Source organism: Pavona decussata, unplaced genomic scaffold, assembly GCF_977016875.1.
Source record: "Pavona decussata unplaced genomic scaffold, jaPavDecu1.1 SCAFFOLD_102, whole genome shotgun sequence".
Taxonomy (NCBI): domain Eukaryota; kingdom Metazoa; phylum Cnidaria; class Anthozoa; order Scleractinia; family Agariciidae; genus Pavona; species Pavona decussata.
In genome coordinates this window covers 7,202,257-7,230,000 of record NW_028145517.1, presented here as the reverse complement: position 1 = coordinate 7,230,000, position 27,744 = coordinate 7,202,257, and the positions used below count along the sequence as shown (strand labels likewise).

General features: G+C 38.5%; 4 protein-coding genes across 4 annotated transcripts in view; 2 read left to right on the top strand and 2 right to left on the bottom strand.

Moving 5' to 3' along the window:
• The window catches only part of LOC146471997 (uncharacterized), a 2,667-nt gene extending 760 nt beyond the window's left edge, over positions 1–1,907 (bottom strand). The window contains exons 1-2 of the mRNA XM_085120871.1: positions 1,641–1,907; positions 333–470 (exon numbers count right to left, since the gene is read on the bottom strand). Of these exons, the coding sequence (XP_084976997.1) occupies positions 333–470; positions 1,641–1,871 (369 nt within the window). The 5' untranslated portion in view covers positions 1,872–1,907. The remainder of the gene's footprint in view (positions 1–332; positions 471–1,640) is intronic.
• A 5,333-nt stretch (positions 1,908–7,240) lies between these two features.
• Positions 7,241–8,936, top strand: LOC146471996 (uncharacterized). Its single transcript, XM_085120870.1, has 3 exons — positions 7,241–7,474; positions 7,899–8,036; positions 8,664–8,936. Exons 1-3 carry the CDS (start codon positions 7,277–7,279, stop codon positions 8,787–8,789), a joined length of 462 nt encoding a protein of 153 aa, XP_084976996.1. The 5' UTR covers positions 7,241–7,276; the 3' UTR covers positions 8,790–8,936.
• A 1,650-nt stretch (positions 8,937–10,586) lies between these two features.
• Positions 10,587–27,744, top strand: part of LOC146471994 (uncharacterized) — a 36,644-nt gene continuing 19,486 nt past the window's right edge. The window contains exons 1-3 of the mRNA XM_085120558.1: positions 10,587–11,152; positions 14,039–14,104; positions 25,576–25,733. Of these exons, the coding sequence (XP_084976684.1) occupies positions 11,130–11,152; positions 14,039–14,104; positions 25,576–25,733 (247 nt within the window). The 5' untranslated portion in view covers positions 10,587–11,129. The remainder of the gene's footprint in view (positions 11,153–14,038; positions 14,105–25,575; positions 25,734–27,744) is intronic.
• LOC146471995 (uncharacterized) lies at positions 16,983–19,235 on the bottom strand. The gene is made up of 4 exons (XM_085120869.1): positions 18,989–19,235; positions 17,842–18,891; positions 17,581–17,676; positions 16,983–17,224 (listed from the first exon to the last, which is right to left on the bottom strand). Exons 1-4 carry the CDS (start codon positions 19,075–19,077, stop codon positions 17,074–17,076), a joined length of 1,386 nt encoding a protein of 461 aa, XP_084976995.1. The 5' UTR covers positions 19,078–19,235; the 3' UTR covers positions 16,983–17,073.

Here is a 27,744-nt window from a genome sequence, read left to right as displayed (position 1 = left end):
CTTCCCAAAGGAAAATTATTTTATTCTTTCGTACCTCCAATATGACCGCCGTGAGAATCCTAATAGACTACGCCAAAAAATTCGTTGGTAAATTTTTCGCAGGAGTTGATGAGCCGCGACCTTACAGTACATAAAAATAAAGATGTACGCTCTGTGATTGGTTCAGAGAACTAACGCCACTTTCTCAGCCAATGAGAAACAAAATCGAAAACGGTCATGCCTTGCTCGCACGCGTTTTCCCGCGCTTGTGTGTGTGTTTGGGGGAGAGGGGGAGGAGAGTTCTTTTAAACTTTGATTTCTTTGTTTATGTTATCTAAGGTTGCAGCACATACCATGGCTGGAAGCAAATGTTCAATCCGTACACCTGCGTCGTGCAAACATATGCCAGTCTTTTTGATGCACTTGAGATGCTCACAAGCATCCTCCCCGGCATTCTCGTGGCAAATAACTGCCTTTACTATGCAAGCTTTCTGGTTTTAAAACAACAACAGCAAGGTAAGTGTCGTCATGCATTGAAAAAGGTTTTGCCCCTGGCTAAAGATCTAGAGTAACATCCCCTATGTGCACGCAATGGCTGGATGTCCATCACTCTCAGAACAAACTCGCTTGTGGATGGTAAACCTTCCCAGATTTAGCTAGTGCTTTCAGAGACGAAAATCGATTGCTGCAAGTGGAAGTTGGTGAAGTAATTTTGCTCTTGCTTCTTCCTAAGTTCACGCGAGACAAGATGCAAACATTAAAAATTATTTGGAGATACAAATAAAGTTACACTGGTGGATTAAAAGCGTTCTAAAATTATTTACAATAAAAATGTTCCCAACGTTTCGGTCGCAATCACGGACCTTCTTCAGGGGAAGTGAAAGAAAAATTATGCAGAAGCACAGTTATAAACAAGACGCTGATTAAAATTCAGGATATGTGTCATTTCTTGTTAGTCTTTCTTTCACTTCCCCTTAAGAAGGTCCGTGATTGCGACCGAAACGTCGGGAACATTTTTATTGTAAATAATTTTAGAACGCTTTTAATCCACCAGTTTAACTTTATTTGTATCTCCAAATAATTTTTAATGTACCCACCTGGTGACAAACCCAGCTTCAATAAGATGCAAACAGTTCAACGAAAACGTCGAAAATAGCAAAAGACGCAAATTTAGTGGATCTTGATATTAACATGAAAATTCCTTGGAGCAGAATGTAGTATTGAAAGTGTGAACATCATAAATATAAGTGAAAAAATATTTGGGGTGAATAACTGATGGAAAAGTTATGCGTTAGGTTAGAAATCGTTTCAAAATTGCAATCTCCTGTAAAAAAAATACAAAAATTTATTTGGCTGCTGAAAATATACTCCTTCTTCTCCTTTCAGTCTTGGCATTTTCTGCCAATTTACAGCGATTGATAATGTAAGCAAACTTTGACATTTATAGCGTTGGAGTTGAACCAGCAACACTCCTCAAAATGATTAAAAACAGACTGATTATTTTTCTACGACGAGCTGGTGTTCGAGAGAATTTTAAAAGGGTATTACGCTTTGTGCGACAAAAGCGTTTTAAATGAAGTGGACGTGATTGATTAGATTAATGGGTAATACCGAGTGTTATAGAACGGTAGTCAAATTCGCTGAATCTCCTCAATACTTACAATTCTGGGGGGAACGCCGGTAGGGAAGCCGCTAGGCAAACGTCCAGTTGGGCGAAAGCTTGGTTTGAATGCTGGTGCGTCTTCTAGCTTGATGATGCTGCGAACTTTCTTCGCCATTTGCCGATCTTCCATCTCAAGGTAGTGAAGGATGGCTTGGGGATGATATTCCATCTGAATCTCTGCATACGCGCCCACTGTGGCGAGGAACAGCAAAGCTAACATTGCGTTCATTTTGACGGGTGATAATCTGTGCTCTGGAAAACACGATGTGATAAAGAAATTACCCACCTGTTTTATAGAGGATCGCGTGCTCCGAGACCCATACTGCGCATGTCACTTCAACTTCGCTCAGACAAAAGGTCTTCAGGTGTATTTTGACAGCTTTAGCACTATCTAACCCGCCGTGCGCCTGTTTGTGGACACTTTAGTCCGTCGAAATTAAATTCCTTTCAAAGTGAAAATATAAATATAACATTTTGTAATATAAAAGTCCTGCATTGTTCCTTGCTTAAGTAAACAAACAAGAAAACAAAACCGCGCACTTTTTCACAAACAAAGCAAAAGAGGTTGTAATGATATTGCTCTTAATTATAAGCATAACTTTAAATATTTGATTTTAAGTTGCACTTTTCCTCCAGGTCATCGAAAGTAGGCATTTCCCGAGAATGATTTTGTTAACACTGGTCCTCTCACTACGGCAAGAGATGTTCGTACCAGCATTCCTAATCAACCCCGCCAAAAGTAAATCGACTTTACAGATTTCTGTTTTTGTTTCTCATATTTTAATCTCCTAAGTTTCGCCCAAACTCTCTTAGTTTCATCTAAATTTGTTTCGGTCTTTATGTTATCACTCTGAACTGAACTGCGAGCGCTACACGGTAAAGATAAAGGGAAATGAAGCTGGACTTCCTCAAGATAATAGAAGTTATTCTTAGTTTAAAGTCAATTTTTGAGGTTCACTCTTTGAACTTGGGGCGTTTTGGATGGGCATTAAACCTTTCTAACTGTGAGAACTCAAAAGTAAGAAATATTTCTTTCTGCTTCGCTCTTGAAGAAAATGAGACGCAATTTACACCGTGTTTTATTTTAGGTTTAGGCAGTTTAGGGACGAACGAGAATGACCAAAACCGTTTTACACGTATCTTTAATATGTCAGATCTTTGAAATATATATAAGTTGTCAAAATTCTGGACATATGTTAACTTTGCTATTTTTAGTAAGCGCTTAATTTAGGAAGGACAAGAAAAAGACTTTAATTCTCTAGCAACGGAAGTAGAACGCGGTATGGTAAAGGTCGTTAAACTCTGGAACAAATTTATTTATGGAATGGATTTTCAAATATTTCTTCTAACAAGTTAGGAGAATCGATCGTGGCTCAGTTTAGTCCAGAGTAATATTATAAACTTTGGCAGAGTTCATAAGCTTGCGAAACTTGTCATTTTAATTAGCATCGATCAGTACTGGGATGAAGAATGCACATATTAAGGTCATCTATTGTTGCGGCCAGAAAGATGCTTGAAAACATTTGAGGTAAAATGAAAACAGTTTATTCTCAAAGAAATTAAACGTCACTGCTACTAGACCAATCTCGAATACGGACAGAAACTCTGATGTTGGTTAAAAGCTGCTTTAACAGAAACGAGCATTACGGAAACAAACTCACATTGTTGCGGTCTTCTGTGTTCCAAGGCCATTTTTTGTGAATTCGGCAGTTGTTCCTCTTTACAAGAATGCACGATGCCGTGAACATGGTCGGCGGCGATTTTATTTCCATCTGAAGTGCTTTAACTTCATCAATAGCTTTAACAGGGTCACCTAACTAGAACATTTAAGCAACGTACTAAAATGTTGTCTCCTTTGCAGTCCCAGATAGTTTTCTGCCCTTTAAAGACATATTTGTGTAAGCTAAGACAGACTGCGCTGTTCGAATGTTTTAGCTGAAAATTTAACTTACAAAAAGTTTTAAGAAACGGAATTTTATTTTCCGGATTTACTAGCTGTTGTAGTTTCTAAGAAAATGCTAGCTGCATGACCTTTTCTTGGATTTTTTAACGACGCACTTGCCCCTCTCGAAAACGAAAGGAATTATTTTTCCAGTGTAACGACATTTTGAGTTGACGTTTTGCCGAAGAAAAAAACCGCTTAGACTTCAGCTTTCTTGCAGAAAGTTTGATCAATACTTGTTCGCCAGGTTTCTTTACTTATTTCTCCTTTTCCGGTCATGAACTTGAATTTATCACTTTTATTGGACGTCTGGTTTTATATCGAGCGAAATAAAATATAAAAATACTTTGAAATTTCCTTAACATCAAAATTTCACTTAATCAGTATTTCAAGCGAAAACTTAATTTTGAAAATAGTAATCTATTTATTGTTCAAGTGCCTCGTGAAAACAGCAAAATATTTATTTTATGATATTAGAATAAAAGAAAAGGAGGTCTCAAGGAACAAAGAGAACCAAGAAATTAGGTTTAGAGCACCAAAAATACATGTTTGGTTCTATGAAATTTTTAATCCGTTTATCAGACCTAAAAAAAATTCAAATTTGAATTTTCAAATATTTGTATAACAGTTGATAAAGGATTTTAGCGCACCTTTCACGCTGTTTAAAATGTCCCAACCTTTATAGTGAAAATGAACAATTTTTTTTAATTTTCACACCTTCTGTGTCTCTTACCGATAGCTTTACAAAAAGACGGAATAATTATGTTGTGAAAAACAGGATAAGTCGTTTTGTGAATTCAGCGCTGAGTTCCCTTTACAACAATGCATGATGTCGTGAATGAGTGATGCTGTGATCAGTTTCCCATCTGAAGTGCTTTAACTTCAACTTTAGCCTTAACAGAGGCACCCACAACTAAGATGTTGTCTCCTGCCAGTTTCCAGATTGTTTTGTGTTCTTTCAAAGACATATTTGTGTCAGTTAACACACTCTGGTCTTCGATGATCTGTTCAGATGTTTCAGCTGAAAATTTATTGTTGGTTGCAGAAAGTTTAAGAAAACGGAATTTTATTTTCCGGATTTACTAGCTGTTATAGGTTCTAAGAAAATACTAGATTACCTTTTTTTCGCATTGCCCCTTCGTAAACGAAAGGAATTAATTTTCCAGTGTTACGAAATTTTGAAATATCACATCAGACGCTAAGCAAGCAAAATTGACCCCTGGAGTTGACTAAACGCTTGGATAAACTTTACAGCTCACGATTATAGATTTTTTACTAAACAACCGCCAAACTATTTAAGCCTTCGGAGTTTGTACATAAGGCGCTAAAAAACTAAATTTGAAAACTTTAAAACTAAATGCGGATTTCTGAGTCGATTAACAGCCTTCCGAACAGATATCCACCGAAGTCAGCTGGTGGGTGTTCTTGCTTTAATTTATTAAAATTATTGCCTCAAGGAAGCTTTTCCAGCGATGGATGGTGAGCAGCTGATAACAGCAGGTGTTGACGCAAAGAGATAACTATTTACTGAAAAACTACACAGCCAAACAAGCAAACACACACACACAAATTCCGGGAACCATTAACTAGCCGTGTTATTGCCGGATTAGCATGCTAGACATGTCGGTGTGAAACTTAGCAACAGATTATGTGCAAGGGAAAAAGCCAAAAGGCGCACCATTGCAAATCCAAGCTGGTACACTAGTCTAACATAAAAGCTTATTTGCTCGCTTTACTACTGATAAAATGATCGTCAGAACTGTATTTCATGTTGTTCTTACCTTCAATGAACTCGTTTTAACGCCTAAACGCTGTATATAGTTATCATTTTAGACTGTTATTTAATTAACGTGTAGACACTGTCTGTAAATGTTCGACTGCGAACATTTTGATATGTATCATTTAATTTTATAGTGTCCTAACTTGGTGGGCAACAGCTATTGATATCAACACTTGAATGAAGTTGTTATTAACTGCGAAAGGGTTACGCTTTTTGCGCTAAACATTCTAAATCCGTGCCAATGGAAAAAATACCAACATGAAACCAAGAATAAAATATCACCGACAGGGCTCCTGCACTACATGAGTTAATTTTACTCAAAAACTGTCAACAAACATCAAACAATCGAGTGTGTGGACTGTTTAGACTAGGGCAGCTAGGGTGCAATATATGCCAATGTTCCGGCGTCTTTAATTGTCACAAGGAAATCAGTCAGACACCTGGGTTGTTAAACTTGTAGCCTACAGCATTGTTCGCTAAAAAAATCAAACAAACAAACCAGCACAAAGTGCTGCGCCGTATTTAGACAACTCCCAAGCTGTTGGTCCTTTGTTTTGTTACTCGCTCTTTCTCTATTTCTCTCCTCTTGTTCCTGATCCAATATGACAGCTTTTAAGCATAACACTTTGGCACATTTAGCGTGGCGTTTGCTCTCCAAAAAAGTTGCCTCTTATCCACTGCAGGCTTAGATTGCACTTGTAAGCTTGTAACTTTGACAGTACCGGACCTCAGAAGATCATGCAGCGACGAAGATCTCATCTCATCTCATCTCATCTCATCTCATCTCATCTCTATATTTACCCTCGGAGTTTTGTAGAGTAGCTTATGCAGCTAATATCTCCGAGCATTTACCCACCCAACCATGAGAATATACACACAAAGACCACACCACAACATCGGGAACTACGTCCCCTACTCTTTGCGAACAGTACTTTTTAAGTGGATAACCTCAGCTATACACAATTAAGCGGCGGGTTAACTGTCCAACTGAAGGAAGCCCTTGCGGAAAATAAAACTGAAACAAGAGCAACGAACAAACGATCACAATCTGCACACATGGGCGTATTGATTTTTACTTCGATCGGATCTAACAATTTTGCAATCGTTTCTAGATCGAGTTCCTAACCAAAGTACAACAGCTAGAACACAAAAAAATTACAAATAATATTTATTCATATTTTCAGCTGTAACACCACCACTAATCATTCTAAAGCACGTATACAGCAAATTTAAGTAAAATTTATTTAACGCCAAAGATGACACAAATTAGGTTAACTAAAAAATAACGCATATATGGAAAGTAAAATAGAAGCACTTCAACCCTTTCCCATAAATTATCTGTGGCTGGGTCTCAATTAAGTGTTGAACTACAAATAATCTTAACGGTAACTATCGAAAATAAAAAAGATATTGACCGAAGCCAACTTGTGCTAACACTCTTTCAAATCAGTATTTGTTTGTCGCAAATATAAAAGACCCATGCAAAAGTTATTAACTCGCACTTTTTATGATCAACAGCACAGTTGGAAAATTAAACGCAACAAATTTCTCCGGCGGTGCATAATAACAAATAAATTTTCAAGCTGACTCAAAAGAATTTTAATATCGATTCGAAGTTGCAAGGACCCTCGCTTGGATAGAGTGCGAGCTTTGTGCACGTTAGTTGCTCAGCTGTGCAAACTCATCAATCCACGCTTTATTTGATAACCACTACACCTATGAGACGCCAAGCAAACAAGTTTAAGCTGAGTAAACGTTTGGATAACTGATGTTTCTCAACCCATTGTTTCAGCTCACGATCATAGATTTTTGACTGAACAACCGCCAAACTATGTTAGCCTTTGGAGTTTCTATATAAGGCGCTTTCTTGTCATAAAATTGCAGTGTTAATTGCACGCGTCTTGAAGACAACATGAAGACTTTTGCAGCTCTTCTCCTTATCAGCGCCTTTGTGGCTTATGTGTCCACTGAAGAGATGGCTTTTAACAAAGCTGTTTTTCAATTCTTGGACAAGCGACATGACGAAAGAATAGCTCAAGTTCTAAGAGACCAGGGACTTCCCGAGGATACCTTGGTTGCCAGCGATCATCCCGAACCACCAGAATGGATGGTAACCCAAATGACTGATTCGTTCTTTTATTAGCTCTTTTATATACTTGCTTCTTTTTAACTACAAAGTTGGTGTACCTTCCCTGGCATCAGTTGACCTAGTCACAGCAAATATCAACGTATACGTGGTTTAGATATGACAAATTTGTTTTTATTTTTCATGTTTGTATAAACGGTTGTGCATGTTGCCTCGAAAGAAATTTCGAAATTGGATTACGTTATTGCGAACTTCACGTTCTTGTGACATCACATTCTTTCTCTCCTCATAGCTCCCCGATTATTTTAACTTTAAAAAGTGGATGAGAAAAATGTCTAATATCAATACAGTGATTATTAACCCAATTGCGAGAAAGTAACACCTGTAGCTATGAATTGCGAGAAAGTAACACCTGTAGCTATGGATGTATTTGTTTTTCTCTTTATAGAAACCTTGTGTTGAGAGTGGAAAAACGTGTTGGGAGAATTCAGGACACGATACCTGCAAGAAACTGGCCTGCATTGATAACTTCATCAAGTGTGCCGTTGTAAACCACCCAAAGCCCTACTGCGCTACACCACTAGAGGTAACCATAAAATACTGTAACGTATTAAATAATGCACTGAAAAACCATTCACTTTCCGGCATAGGAAATGGTTAAATTAGTTAAATTTAGATTCCTGAAATGACCTCAATGTACAGCATATATGAAGATAGAGCGACAGCTTTACCTCAAAGCTCGTGTGCAACTTTGAGCAGTCGAAGAGAAATTTAAAACTACAACACAGATTTAGTTTAATGGCCTTAGATCCCACGAGTCTCCTGTAGCTCAGTGATTGGAGCACTCGGAGCACGAGTTTGCCTGTTTCACTCACTGAAAGAAAACATCATTTTCTCAACGCAATCACGTATTGGAGCGGTATTCTATAGACCACATTACTTTGGCCAAACAGACTGAAACACTACAATGAACCAATCATACATGTAACTGGCACCAAGCGCGGCGGAGCGCGGGAAAACGTGTGCGAGCAAGACACGATTGGCTCTGATTTTGCTTCTCATTCTATTCGGCCAAGAAGCTAGATCACGCGAATTTGTTGACCAATCCCAGCTCATGAAACAAAATCAAGGCAAACGTGAAACTACTCTGATCTTGAAACTCAATGAAAACAGCTCTATATTCCATTCTCAAAATACTGTATTCCATTTGCAGAAAGCATGTGTGGCGCTGCTGTATCTGTGCAGGAAGCACAGTCCAACCTGTGCTGGTGAACTCTGCTGTTTCGTTCGCATCAAGAGGTGCTTCGATATGAAAAAGGGAGGACCAGCTAAAGAGTAAGCACCCGGATGAATGTCAGACTGTTACTATGGCAACATTTAGTAAGATATCGATCAAGATGATATGCAATCAGGCTGAATACTTTCCATTATTTCATATATTTATGTACTCATGCAGGCAACTACGTGAATAAAACTATCAAATCAATGTTCTCCGCGTTTACTTTGTGTTTCAGCTGCAGAAAATGTGAAGGTAAAATACACTAGTCAAAAGTACACCGGCTAGGGAACAACTACTTGCTGTTTCAGTATCATCTCTCACTTCACAGTGTCAATGTAGTCATGTCCTCAGAGTTCATGACTACTAGGTGGGCCTTGACTCAGATGCTCATTAATCACTTTATTGAGTTCAGTGCCGCAACACTCTTTTCTTTCAATTCGGATTTTAAGGGATTATGTCACCCCAGACGCATGCAAGCATTGATGAGAAGCGCTTTGAAATCGTTGGCCCAACTTTTTCAAATCAGGCGTTGGAGAGTTCAGGAAGTTCTTCTCATGTTTGAATCACGTTTATCTTCGATCTGAATTTTCCATTTACAAGAGTTCTTTAGTAACTACAGAAGCTGTTTGTTGCGACATTTTTGAAAGCTTTGGCAATGGCGGAATAATTACGTTTCAATTAAAAAAAAAAAGCCATACATTATTATGCATGCATGTCACTGAGCTTTTTAGAATACTTGTAGAGGTGTCTCGTGTCCAAGCGATGTAGCTTATTGAGCTGGCTATTAGACTGTACCAAGAATTTTGAAAAAAATTGAATTGTCGAATTTTTAGCGCTGTTTTCTCGAATCAATTTTTTCACTAGAAGGGGACATTTTAAAGAGCTAAAACTCAAAGGAAATTTGTTTGTTTGCCTTCAAATTTGGTCAGTAGCTAGTTTAACATATACACAAGTGGTGTATATGTTAGGTGTCAAGTGAAGATGGCAAAACGCAGACACGCTTTTTTAGCGCTTTGGGTCCGTAGAAACTGAGGAGCAAATTAAATTAGCGAAAAACAAAACTCACTTCGACTTGTAGTTTTCAAAACGTGATTCAGACTCTCGCATTTAGAGGTCGTGAAAAATTCAACAGTTCATTTTATTTCAAAATTCTTGGTATAGTTTGATAGCCAGCTCTATAAGCTTTAATTTTATATAGAGGTGTAGTTATCTACAGTTTAAACCGGACTCGCTACATCGCTTGGACGTGAGACGCGTCTAAAGGTATACGGTTACCTTAATTTTGTCTGAAAAATTCGCCGTTACCTTTCCCGTTACCTGAGATTTTCTTTCTGGATTCCAATCAGCTGACCTCCTACGCAGGCGCTTTAGATCTTTGGGTTCGTCACGCATTCATTTCAACCGTTCGTGTTCGTCTTTGCTGCTTTTAATTTAACGCCCATGTACTCTGTACATTTTAATCACTTTCTCATGTGTTTTCATGGACGGCAGTGATTTGCATTAGCTGTTATGGTCACCGACCGGAACGGCTATCTATCTTTGTAGTTTGTGAGGTCACGTATAGCAAATAAAATAAAATAAAATAAATAATGGTAAACAACAGAAACAAAAGGTTCATTTTGGCAATTTTTATCGTACAAAGCAAAAATGTCTAGTAATTAGTAAAGAGAGAGATATTCACGAAGAGAGCAGTGTCTTACCAGATATAGGTACAATAAAACGGCTTCCGGATAGGATCGGACCATGACTCAGACCGCAGCGCTTGTGACTCGCTCGTGACAAAAACCATGAACACATGCACACTACATCAAATTATTACATGAAATACTGAGTAAGAAAAGTAGGTGAGGGAAACGGGTTCAAGTTTGATATAGTGGGGTCTAGAGCATTTTCAAATAATAAGCAAAGAAAAAAATACATGTACCGGTAAACAAGATATATGCGACCAGACATGCCCATGTACGAATAACCGAAGGACTGAAATCTAGTCGAGCGATTGCCGGAAATTTACCGAACGCGTCCGGAGATCAACGACAACCCTTGCGTGTGCTTCCTACTCTCGTGTGTCATGCATTTACTGTAGTATTGTGCGGTCTGAAAGCGGTAAAACGTTCTCCACGTCCCCGTTTATCGACTCCAGTGGACACATTTCTCGTCATCTAATGGCTGGAGCTTCAAATGCCGGGATGGTTCTGTCCTTCATTTGGTAAAGCTGGGTTTTCGTCGGTCGGCCATTTTGGCAATCGAATGCCCCTGTGTATTTGTGAGGTACTTGTTTACAAAGTTTCCGGTCGGAATAACATCACGCATTTACAGCCAAGTTTGCAAAGTTTCCTCGACTCAAAGGGCATTCTCTTCCGTCTTTGATATGATGCCCGTACTCTACAAAGCATCGTAGCCATGAGCGAAATTGCAGAAAATGGGTAAGGGACTTGTGATAGTTTAAAAGTAAAGATTTGGAAGTTGGAAGCTTCTTGAGCTTCTAAATCGATTAGCATTAACTTCCAACCTCTAGCGCAGCCAATTTCTGATCCCGTTTAAACTTAATGGTATTTTGATTTTATGTAGGAAGCTAGAAGTCATGATATATGATTTGTGAAGGAAAATAGGTTTGTATGAAGAGTAGCTAGTGCAGTGTTTCCAATGTGAACAACACGTCATTTAACCTTATACCACTGTAACCCTTGACCTATAAGCTTAAGTTTATGATTTCTTCGCTTTAACCAAAAAAAAGATACGTATTATATCGACAGTTTAAGTTCAGACCCTTCAGGAACTGTTTTGAATTTGTGGTTTGAACTGCTTCCAACATAATTATATTATTATAAAACGTGATACTAGTAAAGGGCGCTTGTTATTAATTTTTGAAATTTTTTATGTATTGTTTTAAGACATTTTGGAGGCTAATGTCATGTCATATCCAGATCTTCTCACTCTTTAGGAGCACATCTAATAAAATACACTCAATGATAGACTTTTGGTTAGGGAAATTTATCAGGTGAAACATAAGAGTGTGTGTGAAAACTGCCTCCCACAGGCAGGAAGGAAATAACGGGGGCAGAGGCCAAGTGACAGACTATAGACAAAGGGACTTAGAGTGTTTGAAGGTTCATGGATAAAGGGTTAATCTTATATTATCCTTCAAGTCAATAACATGTAAGTTCATCTTCCCCCAGATCCAAGGCTGAAGGGTCAGTTAATCTCATATGATCCTTCAAGCCAATTATATATAAGTTCATCTCCCCCCAGATCCTTCAGTGGTGAGAGGTTGAAGGGTACATGTAAATTTATATTCATGCATCGGGAAAGACAGATCTTAGCAAGGGCTGTTCAAATCCAAAAAGAAAATTGGTGGTAACCATCTATATTTCAGAGATATTAGCAACAAAAATTCTAAAAACATTAACATAGATAATAAAGTTTGGCTTTTCGAAAAATGCACGGGTACAGCTGTTACTCCAACTTTCTTTTAAGATTCCAATAGTCCTTGCTAAGATCTTCTTTTCTGACATAGTTATAAACCTATGGTACCTATTAGTAGGCACCATCATTAAGAAACCCAACTTTCTCAGGTCTACCATCACAAGATATGCGCTTCTAACGTGTGCACAGTAGCATGAGAAGGTGCATCCGGGAGATTTTGCTGCACTTTGGTCAAAATTTCTCAAATATTTAAATAAAAACCTCTTCTCAAACATGAATTTCCCTTAGGAGCACCGTGAGGAAAATATGAAATTTTTTCTCCAAGCAAGAATAAACGATAATCTCTTTTTAGCAATTTCTCCAAAACACACAGGAGGAACTTAACAAAATTGGCCAATTTTTTAAAGTTGCAATGATCCATTTCCATCCTAGTCATCTGCAGCCAAAGCCGCAGGGCTTCTGATATTATGCGATGTTGCGATTTCGCATAATTGGCCTAAAATCGCAACAAATCGCATGAAATCGCAAAAATCGCAGAATTTGTACAAAATCGCACAATTTAAGAAAAAAAGAGCAAAAATCTCGCTTTATGTTAAGTTCTCCGATAATTTAAGCATTATCTCAAGGAGTTTTTCCTTTCAAAAGGCGTCAAAAATCACCTGGAAGCGTTTGTTTGTTGATTTAGCGATTAAACAGGCGTTCTGTGCTTCATTTTACATGCTGGGGACCTGGTGCTGGTTTTCAATATTAAACAAGTGATCATTGCCCAGAATAAACAATCCTTTTATGTAAATACACCAATCACAATCATTGGTATATTTTTAAGATGTCATTTGATCGCTTTGACATACTTGCGATGTAGGTATTGGCGCGAAAACTGCTTGATAGTCGCTTGCAATATGTAGTTATTTTGTTTTAATAATATTTATTGAAACAAACATCCTCATTATGGAGAAGTTTGTTGTTAAAACGCCCAGCGCTTCTTCGCATGAGAAAAAAAAGATCGCACCTTCCTGTAAATGTTTTGGCAGAAGACAGGGCAAGAAAGTACCCGAAGGAATGTTTCATGTTGACGATGGTCTGTTGTTTACGCTGCGAGCAGTGTCTCCTTCGATCTTCTTAGATGTTTTGCTCTTCATGCAACATAGTAGTTGATCATCTTCGAAAGTTTGTGGTTGACAAGCACATTGAAGCTGAGTCACACAAGTGGAACGCGGAAAAAAATGCGGGTGGGAGGCAACAAACGGTGACTTGACCAAATTAGCAATATCTGATAATCAATAATTTGAAATGAGGCAACAAATGATTTATTTCAGCTGTTTCTTCATTTCTCCGTACTGTAATTGCTTCTTGAACAGCGAAAAATGGATTGTGCTCCTCTTAGACCTAATAAAACAAGGTTAAATTAGCTTAAATGAAATCGCATAAATTAGCAATATCTGATTTTCAATAATTTGAAATGAGGCAACAAATGATTTATTTCAGCTGTTTCTTCATTTCTCCGTGCTGTAATTGCTTCTTGAACAGCAAAAAATGGATTGTGCTCCTCTTAGACCTTATAAAACAAGGTTAAATTAGCTTAAATGAAATCGCATAATTTGCCGCATGATAGAGCTTTCTTGCCGCATAATGAGACTTAAAAGTGCCGCATAATTTCCAAAGTTTTTCCGCACCCTATCAGAAGCCCTGCAAAGGTGAATGATAATAGTCTTTGTACACAAGTAGGGTTATTGTTTACAAAACTGAACTGGTCATTATCTTGATGTTTACATCCATGCAATAATTATGTTTTTTGGCCATTCAAAGTGACAGTAAAAATAGATGACATTGCCCCTTTGAGACCCATCCTGTGATTTTTTAAGCTAAGTTGAACTTTTCTCCGCCAGGGATGATGGCAGCTTGGCTGGGTTAGATGCACAAGATGATGACCATGAACCAAAGAAGAAAGTCAAGTAAGTTTTGTTTGTCAAGTGTTTTTACGCATATTAGGGAGTGCAACGATGGCGGCGACAACAACGGCGCGAAACAATAGGATAAACAATTGCTCTGCATGTGCGTTTTAAATTTTTGTACATTTCTTTGTCGTTCTCTGCAAAACAACAATGTGAAATGACCAAAGTCAAGGTTTTGTGAAGAACATGAGCACACGACAGTGATTTTGATCATTCTCTTTCTTTAAAACTTTAACACCACTCCTGTCAATTTGGTTCTTGGGTAGATTACTGTTTTTGTACAGGTTGGATGTGTTGAAATAATCACGAAGTAGCACAAATAAAATGAAGACGGTAATAATTTCAAGTAATGTTTTCGTTGCCGTTGCCATCATCATTGCTTAAGCTTTCTATTATTTGAAAGGAGGGGGAGGGTGAAAGATGGAGAAGCGAAGGTAAGGTAATGACTTCAGGTGGGCTCAAGTCAGTCTGAAGGTTGTGTTGTTCCAAAAAATATCCACCCCCCATTCCCCATAGACTTATTTTGGTTTGAGCCCGACACCCCCTCCCCACCCTCACTCCTTTAAGGATTCTGGCTTTTGAGACCTCTACCCCACAAAATTTCTAATGACCTCCCGTAGGGGTGCCTATAATTTTCAGGAACAGCACTCAACTACAGTGCAGGTCAGAATTAAGCAAACCAAAACATACACGTATAACGCGTCTGCACTTCTAATAAGACTCATTAGTATGTATGAGCTACATGTACAGCTCATTGTTTTCGTATTGTTGATCTTTCATTTTTCTTTTGAATTGCCCGGGAAAAGCTTTTCAGAAGGGTTTGACAAAGTATGACTACACTTGCAAACTTCCTTGTAGAACAGGCTCAGTGTAAGAACAATTCCATGTTGTTGAGAACATACAAGAAACTTTAAAATATCTTAAATTACAGAAAATGCTTGCCACAAGGCTCACTGTATTTTGCAAAACGAAACAAAATGAAATGATGAATAAATCTGTAGAATTGAAGTTATCAAGCACTACAACAGTGCTCAAAATTAAAAAAAAAATCCAGGTTGTCCCTATTTCAAAACCCGGGCAACCAAATCCGTGAATTTGGTTGCCCGTTAGAAAAATTTTTTTGCGTCCACATAACAATAATATTGTAAATCATCGTGCCATTTGGTGTGAACTGCAACTAAGGTCACTTGTCTTTCCATGTCTGCTGTGGTTCTCGTTTTCTCTTTTCTTTCTCGTACCATGCATCTGCATGTCTCGCTCAATTTAGCTTTCTTTTGAGGAGGCGGCATTACACCGGTCAAAAAACGCCACATTTCCACTCTGTGAAAGAAAACACTTGTATTCTGTACTGCTAATTGAAGACATAAAAAATCAAAACCGAAATAAACAATTTGAGAACAATTATGGTAACGATTACACGCCGTGTAGAGCTTGAGATGTAATCACATGGCGGTCAAGCTTGAACTAATCCCATAGTTCTTAGTGTGCAGCAATGGTTTTCGCGGAAGTCTGGGTTTAATTTGTGGCATATTCGAAATGGCGTCTTTGATCTTGATCGCCGCCAGCCAGGAAACTTTGCGTTTGTCTCTTACATTTTCATACCTGGCAATGTTTTGTAAAATTTACAGATGTCCAAAACACAGGAAAACGCTTAGCTGAGGAAAATTTATTATTATTAACTTCACACTATCGGACGTTGACAAAACAAAACCGTCACGTAAGTCGCGTGCTGTTTATGGTTCATTTATTTTCTATTTTTGGCTGGGTTGTCCGTTGTTTTTTCCCCGGGCAACCAGCCTCTTAATTTTACCAAAAATTGGTTGCCCAGTAAACTTTTTGGTCGTCTCGGACGACCGGACTACCGCTAATTTCGAGCACTGCTACAACAGTCAGATTTCTGTGTGTGATCACAGGCTAACCAAGCGCACTATTAGTAATCACGGACGTGACTCTTGCTGATAAGCGGTGTTGTGTTACAAGTATTTCGAAATATTCGATCTATAAGGGTTTGTATGGGAACTCAACGGTTTTGCTTCGAAAATTCATAAAAGTGTATATTTTGCAAATAAAATCAACTTACCCTTTTCCCTTGTGTATTACTTGGCGTTTGCTGGCTCCTCAGGTCGATCTGGTGCGATTTCAGCGAGTTATCGTCATTTTAGTTTTCACTGCCGATACTGTCCACTATAAAAGAAGGGAAGGCTGGAGACCTCTGAGCGAACCCTCGCCATGCGAAAGCCAATAAATTCTAAACAATTCAGCTTCAGCTCCCAGAATTGCCACCAGTGAGGCCGCAGGTTAAAGGTCTACCCGTGAGATTCGTGCTAGCGTCCAAATTCCCTTTCACGGGCTCTAAAAGGGCTCCGTTTTGGAGCGATTCTGACTATCTTCGCTTCGCCATTATGCGCGCTCCCAACGGCTGTCCTACGAAATTCGAACACTCAAGCTTAGCAACCGCGTCACAGAGACAAAATGGCATTCACCCGAGGGGAGGGTCGTTACTTCTGCCCTCGTGCAAATTGACACCGTCGGGGAGCCGGTGCGTGTAATTCGAACGGAGACCACACGCGTGACCTGTCACTTGAAAGTTAACTTGAAACCGCAAAAGGTTTTATTCCTCTGTCACGGATTTACGCAACTCGTTAACGGTTTCAACGGTTCAGACACTGTTCAAATTATCTCTCGCAGATAATCAATTCCTCTAGTCGTTTTGTTTTATCAAGATATTTTATACAACAGTTCTTTTAAGAGCTATAGTTATTTTGGCCTTACAAATTGCGGGATTTTCGAGTTATTTCAAAATCCTATCCGATAACGATGTTGTCAAAGTCGGCTAGCCGCAACGAGGATTACCCTCCAAAGAAAAAACGGCCGGGGAGCCGGGGGTACGGTTAACTCAGAAAATTTGCAGTTTTAAATTAACACGAATTAGCCCAAAGATAATTTATATCTATCTATCTATAAAACTATTAAACCCTTGCCTGGATTTTCATTTCGTCAATTAAAAAGCCTCCCCAATAGTACTCTGTTTTCAAACACCTCTCCTGGGCAGCTTCTGAACACCACCTTAACACATGCTCGTTCCATCCTGGCTTTTCTTCAATCCTGTTCTTGTACAATCTACAAGAAATTAAGGCTTGTTTAGTTTTCCGTCAGACCGTCTAATATGAATGTGACATTCAAATTAACAGGCATATGGTGTTTAGTAGATAATTATATATGTATATCTATATATAACCAAAATATGAGTTGAAATCCTCATCTACTATAGAGTGCTCGATAGCTGAGCTAGAGCGATGAATAATTGAAAGACAAGAATTAGGTTATTTGGTCATTTACTGTAACTCTGAGTTTCATGCTTCTTACGAAGCAATCATCAGGCAACTGCCAGAAAAAACGGTTATAAATTCACACTCTTGAATAACTTTTTATTTGTGATAATAAATTATTATAACAGGTTCAGTTAAAAGATTTACCTGATTGTGCGATTGCTTGGAAGTGTAATAAATTTCCGTAATGGATCTAAAACGTGCGGGTTCTTGCAGTACAAGTCGATACATAATCTGATAACCCTGAAAATAAAATTGGCGTAAATCAATGCAATACATAGCATTAAAGCAGTAATTGGGTGTGATCTTTGCCCATGCGAGACTATTCATTTGATGCGACTGTTTAGTCAGAAGGGGTCTTGCTAATAAAAATTACTGTCGATCAAGGGAAACCAATGTTATACTTACTTAGGGTGCCACCTGTAGCCACGCTTGCTTGCTGTATTTATGATACGTTGTTGTTGATCCCAGAGGCAAGCCATTTCTTCGGGAACGTTTTCCTTGGAAAGTCCTTGGAACATGCTAGTAAGGTCATCATTATCCCCACTTTCAATCTCAATGGACTCATCATTGAACTTGTCCTTCCAATACTTCTCCCTCTTTTCAGCATTGAGCCGTCGTTTTCGCTCATGGTGGAGCTGAAGAACAACCTCCTCCTTACTCAGATACCGTTTATTGCATTTGGTATGGATGCCTTCTCGTTTTTGCCTGCGTTTAACTTTACTTTGGTGTAGCTTTAACAAGTGACGACACTCCGGGCACTTTGAATCTGGAGGGGAGAACACTTTACACTTTAAAGAGTAAGCCTTTGATTCTTCTTCGGCTGTGGTTCCTTGTTCCAAATCTCTGAAGGTTCCGTTGACGTGTGGGACAAAAACCTGGAGGGACTCTCCAACGAGGAGTGAAATTCCAGAGCAAAAGGACGACTTCTCGACATAATTTATAACAATGCCCACTCGTTCTTTTATTGGCAGAGATTGAATACCAGCAACATCACTTATGTCCCTTTCGCATCCATGCGCTCTAATTGTGATAATGGCATTGGGAGAATTTTCTGGCCTTGTGACAACAATCTCTGTTGACGCTCTAACCTTATTAAACTCCCACTTTTCCATACGCACAAAACATATGCAATGTTGGTTGTTTTGCACCATCTTCCATTCCTGGGGAATAACTAGGTCGCATAGTTCATCCATTAGAGTGTTGGTGATTTCAACTAAAGGACTAATGCGGGATGATGGCTTTTTCTGCATATTTAAGTATACAGTTTGTTGATAATTACGTGGCCCTCTCCTCGCTTTTGTGACATTGCCATCCCAGGCATCTTGAACAATCAGACCCAAAGAAGAATGACCTAATGGTGGACAATTTACATTTTCCTTGTGACTGTCAGCGTGGTCGATGATGTCTTGACAAACGGTAAAGGAACCTTCATGATATTCATAATAAGTCATAATCCTAGGAAAAGGAGTATCACGGTTACCGTCATGACCAACATTGTCTGAAATGATTTGAATTTCTCAATTTAAATTTTTCCTTAAATAAATAGACTTACCATATTTTCCAGTCTGTTGAATAGCCAAGAGATTTCCGTTTTTTCTTTGGAGGGTAATCCTCGTTGCGGCTAGCCGACTTTGACAACATCGTTATCGGATAGGATTTTGAAATAACTCGAAAATCCCGCAATTTGTAAGGCCAAAATAACTATAGCTCTTAAAAGAACTGTTGTATAAAATATCTTGATAAAACAAAACGACTAGAGGAATTGATTATCTGCGAGAGATAATTTGAACAGTGTCTGAACCGTTGAAACCGTTAACAAGTTGCGTAAATCCGTGACAGAGGAATAAAACCTTTTGCGGTTTCAAGTTAACTTTCAAGTGACAGGTCACGCGTGTGGTCTCCGTTCGAATTACACGCACCGGCTCCCCGACGGTGTCAATTTGCACGAGGGCAGAAGTAACGACCCTCCCCTTGGGTGAATGCCATTTTGTCTCTGTGACGCGGTTGCTAAGCTTGAGTGTTCGAATTTCGTAGGACAGCCGTTGGGAGCGCACATAATGGCGAAGCGAAGATAGTCAGAATCGCTCCAAAACGGAGCCCTTTTAGAGCCCGTGAAAGGGAATTTGGACGCTAGCACGAATCTCACGGGTAGACCTTTAACCTGCGGCCTCACTGGTGGCAATTCTGGGAGCTGAAGCTGAATTGTTTAGAATTTATTGGCTTTCGCGTGGCGAGGGTTCGCTCAGAGGTCTCCAGCCTTCCCTTCTTTTATAGTGGACAGTATCGGCAGTGAAAACTAAAATGACGATAACTCGCTGAAATCGCACCAGATCGACCTGAGGAGCCAGCAAACGCCAAGTAATACACAAGGGAAAAGGGTAAGTTGATTTTATTTGCAAAATATACACTTTTATGAATTTTCGAAGCAAAACCGTTGAGTTCCCATACAAACCCTTATAGATCGAATATTTCGAAATACTTGTAACACAACACCGCTTATCAGCAAGAGTCACGTCCGTGATTACTAATAGTGCGCTTGGTTAGCCTGTGGTGTGATAAGCTTAGTTAAAGAGGAATAAAACACCAGAAGTGCAGAGTTTCTAAATTTCAAGATCTGTATTTTGCGAAACGAGCTCTGCTGAAACTGTGAAAGGATTTAACTTTTTTGTTTTATATTTCTAAACGCTTTTCATATTTATTCCTTGCCGCAATGATGATTCGATAGGTAGTTTGAGAATTGTTCAGTATTTTGTGGGTAAATCATATACATGTAGAATAAACAAAATTACGACCCAGAAAAAAATCAGTAAATCCACCAAATGATTTTCAACAAACTTCACTCCTCTAAGCGCGCTTCGGTTACAATTTGCTGACTTACCATGAACTTTCCCTCACTCTGCCTCAAGCATTTACTATCTCTGGCCGCAAAATGTAATCCCTCAGTTGACTTTACAGATCCAAGGCAATTCTGTTGATAAAAGGATTAAGGTATGTAAAGTAAAATAGGAAACTACAATTTTGCAAAATTGTAAATTCGGGTCTGGCAGTGTGAGCGAGGAAGATCGATTCACCGGAACAAACTTAAGCAATGAGAGTCCACTGAGTACCGCAACGTTTGACGCATTTCTATATTTACGTTCACTCGGATATTGCTATAAAAGCAACTTTTGCAAGATTGAAAGAACTTTTTAATGTTGCAAAACACTGACATAAGCTGTCGTTTGGACGAAGAAAGGAATTACCATGCTGAAAACACTGGCAAGATTTCTTTCACATGCTAGGCAACCAAAATCATTCACATGTATCAAGTTTCATTCGGTATCAACACGATGCAGGGAACAAAATTTACGGAGGTTCTTGGAAGGAAAACTGGATGCTTTTTTATTCAATCAACACAGGAGCCACAGTGCCTTTCCATTTATACCCAAACTTGTCCCATTTTTAGCCCTTTGAAAAAACCTCCAAATGCTCTCTTTTGAGTCACAATGTGCAGCAAATAACTCTAGACATAATCAGAAATACACATATCATTACATTCACCTATTCAGGGCTTCTGATATTATGCGATGTTGCGATTTCGCATAATTGACCTAAAATCGCAACAAATCGCAGAATTTGTACAAAATCGCACAATTTAAGAAAAAAAGAGCAAAAATCTCGCTTTATGTTAAGTTCTCCGATAATTTAAGCATTATCTCAAGGAGTTTTTTCTTTCAAAAGGCGTCAAAAATCACCTGGAAGCGTTCGTTTGTTGATTAAGCGAACAAACAGGCATTCTATGCTTCATTTTGCATGCTGGGGACCTGGTGCTGGTTTTCAATATTAAGCGAGTGATCATTGGCCCAAAATAAACAATCCTTTTATGTAAATACACCAATCTGAATCACAATCATTGATATATTTTCAAGATGTCATTTGATCTCTTCATACTTACAATGTAGGTATTGGTGTGAAAACTGCTTGATAGTCGCTTGCAATATGTAGTTATTTTGTTTGAATTGAAACAAGCATCCTCATTATGGATAAGTTTGTTGTTAAAACGCAGCGCGCTTCTTTGCAGGAGAAAAAAAAGATCGCACCTTCCTGTAAATATTTCGGCAAAAGACAGGGCAAGAAAGTACCCGAAGGAACGTTTCATGTTGACAATGGTCTGTTGTTTTCCCTGCGAGCAGTGTCTCCTTCGATCTTCCTAGATGTTTTGCTCTTCGTGCAACATAGTGGTTGATCATCTTCGAAAGTTTGTGGTTGAAGAGCACATTGAAGCTGAGTCACACAAGCGGAATGCGGAAAAAAATGCGGGTGGGAAGCAACAAACGCTGACTTGACCAAATTAGCAATATCTGATTCTCAATAATTTGAAATGAGGCAACAAATGATTTATTTCAGCTGTTTGTTCATTTCTCCATGCTCTAATTGCTTCTTGAACAGCAAAAAATGTATTGTGCTCCTCTTAGACCTAATAAAACAAGGTTAAATTAGCTTAAATGAAATTGCATAATTTGCCGCATAATGGACCTTTCTTGCCGCATAATGAGACTTAAAAGTGCCGCATAATTTCCAAATTTTTTCCGCACCCTATCAGAAGCCCTGACCTATTCCATCACGAGTTTGCGCACAGAGCACTTTGATTTCGAACAAGTAGTATTGGACTACGCACATTTAGACTAGTCTAAAAATATGCGTATACACGTTTTTGCTGCGTCAAAAATGCGTCTGCATAGTTACGCGGGATGCCCCGAAGGGGCATACCGTGTCTAAAAACGGGTCGATTTCTCTTTTTTCTTCCTCGTAGTCACAAATTGGTACATTAATTTATTCATTAAACTCTCCCCTCTCCTACTCGGGATGTATTGTTCTAATTGTCTTCAACAACAGCAGGCCAATCAAAATCCATTCTTGTCGCGTATATCGCGAGGGAGGGGACCCACTCACCCCTACCTGTGTGACGTCAATGCATCATTTGATATATTTATTAAAGACGGATTAAATTGTCGCGCCGTATTGTTTTAACATGTTCTGGACTCAAGTGTGCCGTTTTCAAACAGAAATTTCACCATTTTGAAGCGGTAAATCGAAAGAATAACTTCTAAGAAGCACCTGACACGTAAAACGGTGGAAATTGGTGAGTTCTAAGCGAAGGAATCGTGCTTTGTTTGACAGTCTTAGGCCACGACGTGAGACTGAGAAAAGAGGTCATTGAGAAGCTTACGTTATCGTAATGGAATTTGACAAATTTCTGCTGATAGTCTGAGTCGCGTAACACACGGAAAACAACGTAACGCGATCGTCGTGACTCAAACTATTCCATTAGCAAGGATAGTTTTATCAATCGGCGAAGCATACAGTTGGAATAAATGAATAAGCCCCAGCATCACGCGTAATGCCAGTATAGCAGGCATCTTGTTCGCTTTATTCTGCAGGGATGTAGATAACAGCTGGGAGCTGGGAAAATTACCTGGCTGTGAACGCGATTTTTCTGGCTGTAAAGCACTACTTCTTTCGCCAAAATGTTTTTAAACGTTGTCAGAAGATTGTTATTTATATATTTTGTTTGTTTACACCTTCATCGCTGTCTTACCTGAACTGAAAGGATTGTGAACACTCCATTTAGTGTGACGATCACATCATTCGCATTGCATCGTCCATTTTGCAGGCTCAATGGCCAGTGGTATTTGTATTTCATGTATGCGAAATAATGAATGCCAAATTGCGTATCAGATATTCGATTTGTAAAACAATGCGAAAACAGAGAAATTGTACAGAATCAGATGTAAATTTTATTGTTCATCAGTTCTTTAAATTACTTACGGGAAAAATTGAAACAAATGTTGAGTCTTGAAACTATTTGCTTATTAACTTAATTATCATTCTGGGTTTCAGTTTTAAAACTAAATATTAATAAACAATAAAAACAGTCAACACTCCAGTTCATCATAACTTTATTACCTGTTACCTGATAAAAGTCTGTCCTGAATGCCCTTGATTTTGCCCCCAAAATCAAGGCAAATGCATCTCCGAGAGTATGCATTTTCAAAATTTCCCGCGCAGGCATGCCCCCGGACCCCCCCTAGGTATGGCGTGCCAAATGCACGCTAGAGTGGGTCTTCGGCCGAAATACCCGCCCATCATTGCTAGATTCCCGCCTGTTAAAACCTTAACTTACATCCCTGATTCTGACCTGCACTGTACAAGTCATGTACCTGAAACTGTAAGGTGGCTGACACCATTTTCAAGCACTTATACTCGAATGGAACAATACTACCACTCTTTGCTAGTTCACGCAACAATAACGGTATCAAACCAATGCTTAATCATTGGCAAACAAGTCACAACCATTTTCTTGACATAATAGGCTACCACAGCAATAGTATAATTTGTTAAATAAACCCTTAAATTTAATTTTAGCTTTAAGTGGCTATGACTCAAAAACAAGCTTGGTGAACCCATTGTGGAACTGTGATTAACATGTTTAGATACAACATTTAAAAAAAGGAAGGGAGGAGTTCAGAGTCACCTTAACTTTTCAAAAATTTAAGGTGGCTCTGAGCCCTCTCCTGACAATTTGCAAAAAGGTACACATATCTAAATATGCTGATTACAGTTCCATAAAGTATGTGTCATCAAGCTAGTTGTTGAATTATAATCCTTTAAAGCTAAGACTACACTGTAGGTTCTTTTAAACAAATTATATGCTATGGTAACCCAGGCGGTGTGCGTCACGACCCACAAAGGGTGCTGGGTAAAAATATGAAAATGGCTCATATGCCTCTGGTCACGATCGAGTAAACATTTCCCCGAACGTAGGACTTAGGTCGACTTACAGTCGCACTGAAACTGGGCATTCAAACTTTGCTTTCTTTTCCAAAAACTATCACTAAAGCCAGCAATTTGGCAAATTTTAACCGTCTAGTGGTAGCCATAGATGCTTCTTGTTGGACACACATGGCGATTTCGTTAGTATTGCCGGTTCGGAGACAATCAAAGGCGAGAATTTTATGTTTATTCTTATACTAATATTATGTGCCGTAACGTCTGCTTATAGACGCTTTTTTATTTATATATTTAGACCGCAAGCGGTTGAGCGGTCTCTTTCTCTTAAGTTCTGTAGCGCGCGATGGATCTAGCTATAGCTAGCGAGCGGTGAGGCTGCGAGTTCATTTTTGTAATTTGCATAATTTTACTGTCACTTCGCGCGCGTGATCTAAGGAAAACTTGAAGTACGACTCCTTGGAGTCTATTTTTCATTGCTTTCGCTCATTTTTAGTTTGCTTTTTTATCTCCTGGTGAAAGAGATCTACATTTCCTTCTTGGATTTCTTGGAGAGTAATAACATTTGCCCGCAGGCTTTTCCGGTCGGTTTCCCGGGAGTTGAGCTACTTGGTTTACACGATCTCTTCATAGATTCAATTCTTCAGTTCTTAGTTCAACGGCTTCCAACGGAAAAACCGTAAAGGGTAGACCCGGGTAGACCCCGAAAATTCTGAAGTAGAAAGGATAAGCTAGCTTAACGTGCAAACGTATTGGCCAAAACCAGCAAGATTAATTAGCTTTAGCCTAAAGAAATGCAGTAAATCAACGACCAAAACAACATGGCGGCAGACGCGAGGTCATCACCTTTGAAATGGCTACAAACGCGAGCAAATGCTTCAGCTTAAAATGTAACCTAACCAGCATTAAGCCAATTTGTTCCCCTAACTTTGAAACGAATTTCAACCGGGAAAAAATGTCACAGACTTCGTTAACAATGAAATTTTCGACAGGCGTATCTCTCCAGGTTGATGTTCTTGGGCGCGAGTTATAACCACTTAAAGCTAAGACTAGGGTTTTTTTCAACAAACTATATGCTATGGTAACCTATTATTTCGAGAAAATGAAAGTTTGTTTGAGACCATTATTGTGGTATCAACCTATAAAGAGTGATATCTAATAATTGATCTGTCAAAGTGTAAGTACTGGAAAGTACTGGAAACTCTCCTCTGCCACCTTAATTCATATCCTTTTTTTTGGTTCTGACCACAAATTGGGGAAAGCTCAAATGACAGATATGTTTACTTGTTACTAATTAACTTACAAATAACAAACTTTGTGGTTAAATGGTCAGGTTATGCAACATGACTTGTGTCCATTTCCTTTATACAGGTCATCAAGAAATGTGAGCGAGAAAAAACGGAGAGATAAGCTCAACATCTACATCAGTGAGTTAGCCACCATGGTTCCGTCTTGTGCCACCTTGCAGCGCAAACCTGACAAGACCACTATGCTGCAAATGACTGTTAGTTACATGAAAGTTCACAACGGTAAGATTGTAAACAAGGTTACTTGAAATAGCGTAGTCAAACAGGCATCTGGTCATTCTGTGGGTCCCTTGTGTTTCGTAAAAGCAAATATTCATGGAAATGCAAAGGCTTTTTTTCAATGAGTATGTATGCCAAATTTGTCAGGTTGAATTTAGAGAAAGTTGGATTCCAAGCCAAAATCATCACTTGTACCCTTTTCACCAAGATCTTCAATTATTTGATGTTGAAATTGGACATTGTATGGGCTTGTTCTTAAAGAAAAGTTTTATAATTTAATATTTGTTTATGCCAGAAATATATGATTTATCTAGTTTTTAATTACATTGTGATTTAAGAGCTCAAATTTGCGTAAGCTTTGACTTTAACCTAAAACCTGAACAAGTTGAAGTGATGCTTGAAATGATTTTTTTTCTTCTCTGTTCAGAGTTAAGCAAAAGTTCTAACATGATCACAAGTCTTTCGGTAAAAGTAGAGCATTATTGGAGAAAGGTCAAATCATTACTTGATAATTGATGATGCAATTGAATTGCTATCTGCCATTTTTTTTATTTTCTCATGATCTGTGCACATTCTGGGCTGAATGAGTTCAATTCAGCTTTTCTTGCACAGCAAGGTTGAAAAAGAAATGTCCAAAAAAGGTGATGAGGAAGCCTGAGGATGAAAAACAGGAGGCGAAGAAGAGCTAAGCTATGAAAAATCGTCAAACGTGGCAACATCTCAAGAGAAACATGAAGAGAAGAGAAAAATGATTAGTTGTGGGTTTCAAAGAGATTAATCATTTTCTAAAAGTATGATATTGTCTATTTGACTTAAAACTTGCCCATAGTTTCTTACTTGTGGTTAGAAAAAATATGTTTCTGTACTTTTTGGAAAGTAAAATGATGCTTTGGAAAACAAATGTTTGCAATAATATTTATTAGTTTCCACAGTGGAAAGTTAGGTGAAAAGTTAGTCTCCAGCCCTGACACTTTCCAGAAAGCTGTTGGATCTTATCATTCAGGGTTTAACCCTTTTACCTGTTAATTGAGTATAATTATAATTATCTCAGTGCAAGGATCAGACAAGTTCAGACAAGTTCACTTGTCTGATCTGGTGATGTGAGTCCACAAAAAAAATCATACTTACACGTAAACCAACTTCATATAGTGACTGCTATACTGTCAGAGTGTGGATATGTTGTGTCTTAAAACTTTTTATGTTTTAATTTTTTTCAAACCAGTTTAATTTTAATTTTCCTTTTTGCAGTATTCATTACCCTAATCCAAGACAAAGGGAAATAAAAATCAAACTGCAGGTTTGAAAAGTTTTAAACCAAAAGAATTTGAACCACAACAGTTGCAATGGCTTTAATTTACTGTTAAGGTGGCCGAACACAGTTTTTTAGTGTACAGGTGTTAGAAGACGTTATTTGGAAACTATGTATTTCTAGACGCCCAAAATTGGTATAGTGTAAGACTAACTAAGAAAGAATGTATTTTCGTATGTCTTGTTGAGCTAAGTACCGTTTCCATGGCAACGCAGCGAGCTATTAAACGTCCGTAAATCGTAGGTTTCCTTTATTTTTAGAAAATGTACTCATTAGATTTTTTCCATTTTTGTATCCTGAAAAACTCACTAAACACTGACACAGTTGCACTATTTTCATGTAATTTTAACAGAGAGATCTCCTGTAAATATTGATTTTGCATTTTTACGTTTGTGAAGTTACCCTCTTTTAGATTTAGGTTTCTCTTTGTAGGCGAGTTACGCTTTTAGGGAACTATTTTCATGCCGAATTTCACGAAATTCTAATGAGCGGTTCCTTAGAAAACAGTTCATTTCCACGAAAAAAACCAGTCGCAATTTTTTGCTCAAATGCGCATGCGTGGCTTTAATTGGGTTTCATGACAAAGATGAAAAGCATGCAAAAGGTCTTAGTGAATGACTTTTTTGCTCGGAAAGAAAAGAAAAAGAGTCCAGAGACGAGAAACTTAGTTATTTAGGATCAAAACTTAACTTTATTATCCATTTC

Coding starts and splice junctions, on each gene's coding strand:
- LOC146471996 (XM_085120870.1), top strand. CDS start 7,277: ATGAAGACTTTTGCAGCTCTTCTCCTTATCAGCGCCTTTGTGGCTTAT. Junction 7,475..7,898: donor CCGAACCACCAGAATGGATG/GTAACCCAAATG, acceptor TTCTCTTTATAG/AAACCTTGTGTTGAGAGTGG. Junction 8,037..8,663: donor ACTGCGCTACACCACTAGAG/GTAACCATAAAA, acceptor TTCCATTTGCAG/AAAGCATGTGTGGCGCTGCT.
- LOC146471995 (XM_085120869.1), bottom strand. CDS start 19,077: ATGTTGTCAAAGTCGGCTAGCCGCAACGAGGATTACCCTCCAAAGAAA. Junction 18,892..18,988: donor TCAACAGACTGGAAAATATG/GTAAGTCTATTT, acceptor TCCTTTTCCTAG/GATTATGACTTATTATGAAT. Junction 17,677..17,841: donor GGCTACAGGTGGCACCCTAA/GTAAGTATAACA, acceptor TTTTATTTTCAG/GGTTATCAGATTATGTATCG.